The sequence below is a fragment of the Pygocentrus nattereri genome, chromosome 22 (genome assembly GCF_015220715.1).
Source record: "Pygocentrus nattereri isolate fPygNat1 chromosome 22, fPygNat1.pri, whole genome shotgun sequence".
NCBI lineage: Eukaryota > Metazoa > Chordata > Actinopteri > Characiformes > Serrasalmidae > Pygocentrus > Pygocentrus nattereri.
Genome location: NC_051232.1, coordinates 3,916,138 through 3,925,257, shown reverse-complemented (window position 1 = coordinate 3,925,257; position 9,120 = coordinate 3,916,138). Strand labels below are relative to the sequence as shown.

Here is a 9,120-nt window from a genome sequence, read left to right as displayed (position 1 = left end):
CTGACGTGGACCAATCAGACCTCAACACAGACATCCGCTTCAAAGACCTTCACTATCGTCACCCACCCAGCACCAGTCTCTGAGATGGAGAGATCAAGAGCTGTTCTCATCACTCTCGTCTGTAAGTAAACATTACCATGATTTTTGTCTTTAGAGACAAAGAGAATCATAACAACAAGTATGGCTTTCTGTTTAAGAAGATCAAGAAAGATTTGTGAGATCTGGACACAATTCTCTCTTTAATCTAAAGTGCGTTTGGTGTGCTGTAGGTGTTTTGTTCTCCAGGATCTCTGGAGTAGAAGTGGAGATGAGAGTCAGACCAGGAGACAACGTGGTTCTCCATAGCGACTGTGTTTGGAAGAAGGGTTTTAATACAGTTTGGTTTAGAAACGCCTCAAATGAGCAAGTGGTTTTCCATGAAGAGGCTCATCCACGTTACTCTATTGTGTGGAATCCTTTCAATCGAGCCAGCGATCTGCTGGTGAGGAACGTCAGTGAGTCAGACCTGGGCTTGTACCACTGCGCTTTACAGAAGAAGAGTTCCGCCAAAGATAAAACTCAGGCTTGTTCTTGGGAAGATGTTTGTGTTTATGGAAACAGAACCACTCGAGTCTCCTTCCTTGGTAAGATCACTCACTCCGATCCATGGATTCTCTTAGTTAGCAACCTAACTATGAATTCAAGTCTATGAATGTGCCAGAAGTACCTTTATTTATATGTCTTTATAGCCAGTTCTCTCATAGTTTGCTCTATTTCTCTTATTTTAGACACACTCCAGATCCCCTCCACCCCTTCTGTATCAGACTGTAGCGTCTGCTGGAAGCTGCTGGTCAGTGTGTGTCCTGTGTGTGTTCTCCTCTCCTCCACCTGTGTGTGCTGCATCTGCAGGTACACAACTACAGGTACTCATGAGCATGAATGGTGAAAAGCATGAGCCTGTTAGTGCTCTACATCACATTTTTCTAAAGTGAGGTTATACAGTGTACAGAAACCGGGTCATGGATGGGCAGTTGAGAGCTGGGCCCATCCTAGATAACCACCTGCTCCACTGGCTTGTGTCCTCCTATGTGACATGGATCTTCTTAGCAGCCAAAACATTGAATGTGAGCCATCATTCATAGACATGCTTTATAAAGAAATTGTATATTTATCCATTCTCAAAATGGGTTCAATATGACTGGACAGAAGGCTTGATCAGTGTGTGGTACAGGTAGTAAAGCAGTTTTCAATATTCATCACCAACATCCAGTAAGAGCAACAGTGGTTAGATATTCTCCATGACTGTAGCCTCTCATTCTCATACTGCCATGTTTCGTCTTGATTTGAAGGAAACAAGCTTTTTTACCTTCCTATTGCTTCTGTCCCATGAGCACTGTCCAGTATCATTCGTTGAACTATTTATACAATCTTACACAAAAGTCTGAACATGCCAAATGTCATAGGATGTTTTATTGATTGTCTAAGTGAAAATAATAAAATCGTTAACAGGGAACAAACAAATATCTACATTTACTTCGAGTTAAAGAGTGTTAGAAAAATGAAAACTTCTATTAAAATCTAAAATGTGCCAGACATTTTGCACAGGCCACAGTTTTAATTCCTCCCTTATATGTAGAATGTGCAGAAGTGTTAACTTTTTATACTTCGAACATCAACAACATACTATTTGACTGCCGTTGCCAAAGTTTTGCATTACTGTTATTACTCATATTGCTGCTTCAGCACTGTGGTTTCTTTGAAAATGGTAGTTTGGATACTTCAATGTGCAAATAACGTTGGAGCATTGCTGTCGATGGAAATAACTTAATAATTAACAAAGACAAACGTGCATATGAAGGCTGAATTTAAAGGCTGTACAGCAACAGAGCTACAGAGTCTCAACAGTGCGTTTAAAAAATAAAAATAATACAGCTTACAGTCTCTCCAGGATTCAGCGTAGAAGTCTTGACATTTTGAGGGGTCAACCTAGAGAACTTCAATAACAGCATGAGCTAATGTAATTTTATTATACATGTTAAACAGCTCAACCAGTTTGCATTGAAGTCCCTATAATTACTGAATAATAAGCCTTAGTATGTTATAACTCTGGGACTTTAAGGGGTTAAAAAAGCAGTCCAGTTAATAATGTGGTGTTTGATATGTCAGTCGATATTTTCTACAAAGCCTTTCTTTCCTTTATTATGTCCATGCCTCTTGAGGCTGTAGGCCAGGACAAATGTATCACACTATGCTGTGAAATATCTTGTATATCGCTGCAGTTGGAGCACAACCTTGTATCTCCAAAATGGTCACTTTACAGGAGAAGGAAAAAACCTACTTTACTTTTAATGGAAGTCAATGGAACCAGAATGTTTAAGTCATTTTAGGCCTTTTTTTAGTCCATTCATCATGAAATTTAGACACAATGTAAAGGACAACACACATGTTCAGATTATGTCAAAAACTTGGTTTTATTCCAACAGCAATGATACGTAAACTGAAGGTTATTGCTTGTTGTGTGCTCCCTTAAAAATACCTAGGCCCCTTTTTTCCTCATTAATTCTGCCACTGGGTCTGCTGGACTTTATTCATGTCCACAGAATACCTTCGTTGTGAATATTGCAGATATATTTTATGGCAGGTGTAACTTTGGGACCTGTTCATATCAGCTCACATTTGAATGATTTCTGATTGATTTAATTGACAGTGGGGAGGAAACATGATTCAGCAGAGCCTTCCTGTGACAATACAAAGAATCCAACAAGTAGAAGACAGGACAAGGTATTGTAACACACACACACACACACACACACAATCGGTAGGCCATCATATCTGTTGGAATAATGTTTCACTGGTGCGCTCTTTTATGACTGTAAAGCCTGTTTCCTCTTTTGTGGGCCTTAAAGCGGTGTTCTGACCTAAAGCTGGAGTTTAGTGTATCTTCTTCTGTCTTGTATAATATCCCCTTATATCATAATCTCTCACTGCAACACCCAGCATGCATTATACAAATACATCACGGTAATTCCTGAGTGCTAGCCTGGCTGAGCTATAGGCTCTGTATTAAAGAAAAACACAAATCCATTAAAAAGAGCCTGTAAACAGCAACAGCTACTTAACAATCGTCTTAATCGTTTATTCTATATCACAGGAACAGCACTCTGAATTTTTTTAATGTTCTAAGTGTCTGCAGGTTGGAGGAGATGATGTTTGTTATGCTTCGTTGGACCACCAGAACAGAGGCCAGAAACGGCTGAAGAAAAAGAGAGATCAGAGCTCTGACTTCACTACGTATTCTGGGGTTATATATTCTGGTAAACTATAAAACTGTTTAAAAGTATCTCAACATTCAGAGGACTGAAGAGTCACGAACAGAATTGTTCATTTGAATGGATATCAGAAATGTATAGTATCCTATAGTGTAAATATATACTCGTCAATAAACGGCAACAACCCACTTTGCCTTGTTTCGTTGCTTGTACCTGATGAGAACTTACACTTCTGACACTAGACAGAGTTAAGAACACAGTAAGTGTCATCATAAACCACGGTTTGTTTTAGTAACTGGACTCAGTGACTCAAGAAAGCTGTTTTATAGTCCGGGACTAGGCTTGATCCCTCATGGGAACCATTCATGCAGGATCCATGGGCTTAAACATATACAAGTTCTAGACAACAACACTTGGACAACTGCTGAAATGTAGTTTCTCAGTATTCGTTTTCTTCTTCTTTCGGCTGCTCCCTTTAGGGGTCGCCACAGCAGATCATCTGCCTCCATCTTGCCCTATCCACTGCCTCCTCTACTTTCACACCAACCATCTCCATGTCCACCTTCACTACATCCATAAACCTTCTCTGAGGTCTACCTCTTCTCCTTCTACCCGGCAGCTCCATCTCCAACATTCTTTGCCCAATATATCCACTATTGCTCCTCAACACATGTCCAAACCATCTCAACCTGGCCTCTCTGGCTTTATCTCCAAACTGCTCCACCTTCACTGTCCCTCTGATCTGCTCATTTCTAATCTTGTCCGTCCTTGTCACTCCCAACGAAAATCTCAGCATCTTCATCTCCGCCACCTCCAGCTCAGCCTCCTGTCTTTTAGACAGAGCCACAGTCTCCAAACCAGACATCATAGCAGGACGCACTGCTGTCTTGTAAACCTTCCCTTTCACTCTTGCTGCTGTCCTTCTGTCACACATCAGCCCTGACACCCGTCTCCACCCACTCCATCCTGCCTGTACCCTCTTCTTCACCTCTTTTCTACACTGTCCATTGCTCTGGATGGTTGACCCAAGATATTTGAAGTCATCCACCTTTACGACCTCTACTCCTTGCCTCTTCACCTTTCCACCTGCCTCCCTGTCATTTACACACATGTATTCCGTCTTGTCTCTACTGACCTTCATTCCTCTCCTCTCCAGTGCAAACCTCCACCTCTCCAGATTCTCTTCCACCTGCTCTCTACCAGCATTCCCAATTATTGGTTCTTTCACATCATCTTATGATTTGCTCTCAGTACCCAACACATTTATTGGGGATCTGAATTAAAATGCCACCCAACTCTGGATTGGATGCAAAAAGCCCCAACAAGGACAATGTCGTTCATTTACTTACACTCAATGTCCTTTTTAAAAACTACATGAATGGAAAGAGTCAGAATATGTCTCTGTGAGAATTAATTATGTAAGGAGGTTGTGTGGGATACGTCAGACTCACTTTTTTACCACAGTGTGTCCAGTTTTTGCAGGTGAGTATTTGATTCAGAGATGAAGGAGCTGCTGTCCATTCACGCTGTAGATGTCACAGCCTGTTTAATGGCACTTAATGGCAAGTATTAATGCATGCAGCCTAGTAACACACCATTTAATCCCTTAAAATCCCAGGCTTGTTACACACCAAGGACCACTATTTAGTAACTGCAGGGACTGCTGAGCTAGTCTTGGGTTATAGAAGTGTGTAATAAACATTTGGGCATGATGATGGGCCCTGGCCCAGGGGTTAAGGGAATGTGAATGATGTGAACCTGAACATTATCCTATAAGGTCCCAGGTTTTGAGTGTAAAGGGAGCTAGAGCAGTGTTTCTCAATGTGATGGTCCTGGAGGCCCACTGCTCCACACACTTTACTACCTTTCCTGCTTTAACACTCCCAGAAATGAGCTGATTAGTTGATTAGGTGTGTTGAGAATAGGGAAAACAGGGCAGTGGGCCTCCAGGACCAGGGTTAAGAAACACTGGGCTAGACTAAGTAAGCCTGTGTGAGCATTAGATGAGAAAGAGCTTCAGGACCAAGGACAGCAAAACAGGCAGCCAGTACTCACTGAGCCCTGATTCTCTCTTAATGTAAAATGACAGTAAAATCAACTCGTATCATCTCAAACTAAGTATACAAGTCCAAAGTCATAGTGTGTAGCTTATACAGATGCATATGTAGCTTATATCTCTTTATACAGATGCAGTTCGTATCCTCCCTCCCTTCCTTGCTTTCTCTCTGTCTTACACACACACACACTTTTAATCTGTCCTTATGGGGACATAGACAAATCGGCAGTTCAGGTACAGCTATCTTGTAGCATGTTGCACTTTCTTTGTCCTATAAGACCAGCATGAAATTGCTTGGGAATGGATTCTACACAGTGCTAGATGCAGGAATGTTGTGGAAATGTGGAAAGGACCACACTGTGCAGTCAGAAAAGGTCCACATACTGCCTAATACTCCCTTGCAACTGCACATACACCCAGTCGAGTTAGTACTGTAACAGGAAACATCATTGTTTTCATGTAACACCAAAAATAGCAGCGTTTGAAGATTCACTGCTGTCCACCCACATACAGCCTTAAGAATGAAAGATGCACAAACAGGAAATTTGCAGCTTGTGCACTTTAGACCACTGACTTCAGATGTGCTAAAACTGGCCTGAAGTTTGCAACTGTTGGTAACACACTGCATCAATGTCACTAAGCAAGAAGGGGGGGACTACAAATGTTAGTGATAGCAATGACTTACTATGCAAAAAGCACACTTACTTGCTTTAAAATTAGCTTCTCAGTATGAAAGTTTTTCATACTCACTAGCTCCAGCTGATGAAGGAGGTCTTCACGCATACTGTATGTTTTCAATGTAGAATGACGTAGTCTGGCTGACTGGCCTGGTGTAACACAACATTGACAACATTTATGTCCATCCCATTGGCCTGACCTCATTTGCTGACCCTTATCAGAAGATAGACGAGACTGTATAAGGGTCTTCAAACCAACCAACTATCATCGAGCAAGCCTGGCTGTTCTTGTCCATGTTGCCAATTACAGTGGAGAGTGGACAAATTTCTGAGGCACAGGTGTGTAATGGCCTGACTGGGTGCTTTAACTGGACCACTGCCACAAAGGTTACGTTCACACAGCAGGTAAAAGTGGCCCAAATCTGATTCTCTCACCAAATCTGATTTTTTTGTTTGGCTGTTCACATTATCCTTTAAATGGGCCCTGCATGTTACATCAGTCTGAACAGATCAGCTCCTAAACTGACCCACATGTGCAAAAGAGCAATGCGTCATGTGGCTTGGCCAGAGGTAAAGATGATGGCGAGCGAACGCCAGTCACTCGCGGGGATGTCCTATGTCCACATTTGGCTGTTTTGTTCAAAATCTCTTCGAACAAGGAGGGTTGTGGAGGAGTCTCTTCAAATTTTTTGGTACAGAAACATCAGCCTAAATGTTTATACACTCACTGGCCACTTTATTAGGTACACCTGTTCAATTGTTTACACAAATAGCTAATCAGCCAATCACACGGCCGCAACTCAATGCATTGAGGCATGTAGAGGTGGTCAAGACAAATTGCTGAAGTGCAGGCCGAGCATCAGAATGGGGAAGAATGGGGAAGAAAGGGGATTTAAGGGGCTTTGACCGTGGCGTGGTTGTTGGTGCCAGACGGGCTGGTCTGAGAATTTCAGAAGCTGATGATCTGCTGGGATTTTCACATACAGCCATCTCTAGGGTTTACAGAGAACGGTCCGAAAAAGAGGAAATATCCAGTGAGCGGTCAGTTGTGTGGACGAAAATGCCTTGTTGATGTGAGAGGTCAGAGGAGAATGGGCAGACTGGTTCCAGATGATAGAAAGGCAACAGGAACTTGTTGAAAGTCTGCCACGAAGAATTAAGGCAGTTCTGAAGGAAAAAGGGGGTCCAACCTTTTACTAGCAATGTCAGATTCAGCGTTTTTTTTGTTTACATAGGCAACACATCTGTGTCACATATGGGGTTCTGACTGGTAATTGATGTAGATAACATGTTGATTTCTGGTAAATCACCACATTAGCTACACCAGGCCTTTAAAACATCATGTACAGATATTCATCAGAAGTTAGAGGACTGTGGAGAATGATCTGAGGAATAGATATACATTGCCATCCTTTTCAAGGCAGTTGATGGAGATGGTGAGATTTCTGGAATGGAGTTTATTTCGGCTTCTTATAACTTGAGTAGATGTGTGTATATAAGAAGCCAATCCGTTGAATTGTTGACACTAAGCGGTCAAAGTTAGTGGCAACACTTTACTCAGCTACAATGAGCAATGATGTGTGATTCTCCTCCCCCACGTTGAGAGTTTGAAAGCAACGGTGAAACAGGAAACCCACCCTGAGACCCTGCAGCTCAGGTCATATCAGGCCACTGTTCACTGACTGTCTTTACTGACTGACCTCACATATTTACTGAATTGTATGGAAGTGCTGGAACAGACCTGACCGCAGACCTGGTTCAGTCTGATGTAGTCTAATTTTAGTGAAATGATAAAGAACATAAAACTGGAGTATTCTACCACAGCTGGAATGGCAGTTTACTTTCTGCAGCACACAGACTCATGGAAACTTCTGTGGTTAGACATGACCACCTCAGTGTGCAGAGACAAACAGGAGCTCCTTTCGGTTTCTGAGAAAGCCGCAAAAAACAAACACATCCTCCTGCTCGTTTCAACACAGGTATTCACAGATGTTCTGCCCCCTTTTTAGTGTCAATCAGTTCAGTCTGGATCTTTTAGTTACTTAAATAGAGGACAGCTTTGACAATTCACACAGTCTTTACTCACCTGTCTATCTATTGATTAGGCTATTTGGTTAACAGCTGAAATAGTTGGATAGTGTAGTGGTTACACCTCTGATTTCTACACTGTAGACTCGGGTTCAATCCCCTACCAGGGCAAGCACCCTACACTATAACAATAAGAGTCCTTGGGCAAGACTCCTAACACCACCTTGGCCTACCTTTGTAAAATGATCAAGTTGTAAGCCACTCTGGATAAGAGCATCAGCCAAAATGCTATAAATGTAAATGTAAATAAAGTGCACTGTCTTAGAAGTGATCCCCCAAGTATGAATAGATATATAGAATATATCCTGAAAAGTGACCACAAGTAGGTCCCTATGCTCACTCTGCTTAGACTTTATTGGCTTCAATGCGCTTGTTGACTCTAACATCACAAACAGCAGGGTGTGAAGACTCACCCCTCAGACCACTCTCACGCATGCACACAACCTCTGGCCTGAAAGCTCACGAACATCAAAGGTGCAATAACAGGAAACTAGCAGAGTCAGCTCAGGCAACTGTGCGATGAGGCCCCATTCTGAGCTTTTCGCACTACTTTCAGGCACAAACCAGACATGTTCTAGCATATTAACATGGACATTCTGATTAAAAGGCCTAGTCACAGTATAATAGAAGTCATTGCTTGTGTATTAGTCACGCTTTCTCTGTTGGACGCCCATTGGCCGCTGTAAAGTCCGTGCAAAACTGGCCACTTCTGGCTGTTCAAATCCTACAGAGTATGGAAATCACTCGCACTTCCAGTATGTCTGCCAAGTTTAAGGCACAAGCCAGACATTTCCTGGCATGTTAATTGCTGTTTGAGCCTAAAGGTGCAGTCAATGGGCCGCATTTGAGGGAGGCTTACTCCAAAACATGGCAAGACATATTGAAAGTGTGGATGATTGCATACTCTGCAGGATTTGCTTTTATTTGAGAAGTGAGAAGTTTCATATGGGCTTCAAGCATGAGCTGAAAGAACGTTCACCAGTACAATTTCAATATGAGGCAGGGTAGAATAACACATGTTTGAAATGACGCAGCACGATAAGTCGCAGTA

General features: G+C 42.2%; 1 protein-coding gene across 3 annotated transcripts; it reads left to right on the top strand.

Moving 5' to 3' along the window:
• On the top strand, positions 1-3,384 carry LOC108439032. 3 transcript variants are annotated; one of them, XM_017717198.1, is made up of 5 exons: positions 1-121; positions 270-623; positions 768-902; positions 2,687-2,760; positions 3,164-3,384. In XM_017717198.1, exons 1-5 carry the CDS (start codon positions 85-87, stop codon positions 3,302-3,304), a joined length of 741 nt encoding a protein of 246 aa, XP_017572687.1. In that variant the 5' UTR covers positions 1-84; the 3' UTR covers positions 3,305-3,384. The 3 variants fall into 3 exon arrangements, 2 of the variants coding, with proteins under 2 accessions (XP_017572687.1, XP_017572686.1); XR_001858740.1 differs by having other exon boundaries at positions 80-121; positions 768-888; positions 3,173-3,384; XM_017717197.1 differs by having other exon boundaries at positions 80-121; positions 3,173-3,384.
• The last annotated feature ends 5,736 nt before the right edge of the window (positions 3,385-9,120 follow it).

Excerpts from the sequence above, each read along its gene's own strand:
- LOC108439032 (XM_017717198.1), top strand. The coding sequence starts at position 85 with ATGGAGAGATCAAGAGCTGTTCTCATCACTCTCGTCT. Across the intron at positions 624-767 it reads CACTCGAGTCTCCTTCCTTG|ACACACTCCAGATCCCCTCC; the intron begins GTAAGATCACTC and ends CTCTTATTTTAG. Across the intron at positions 2,761-3,163 it reads CAAGTAGAAGACAGGACAAG|TGTCTGCAGGTTGGAGGAGA; the intron begins GTATTGTAACAC and ends TAATGTTCTAAG.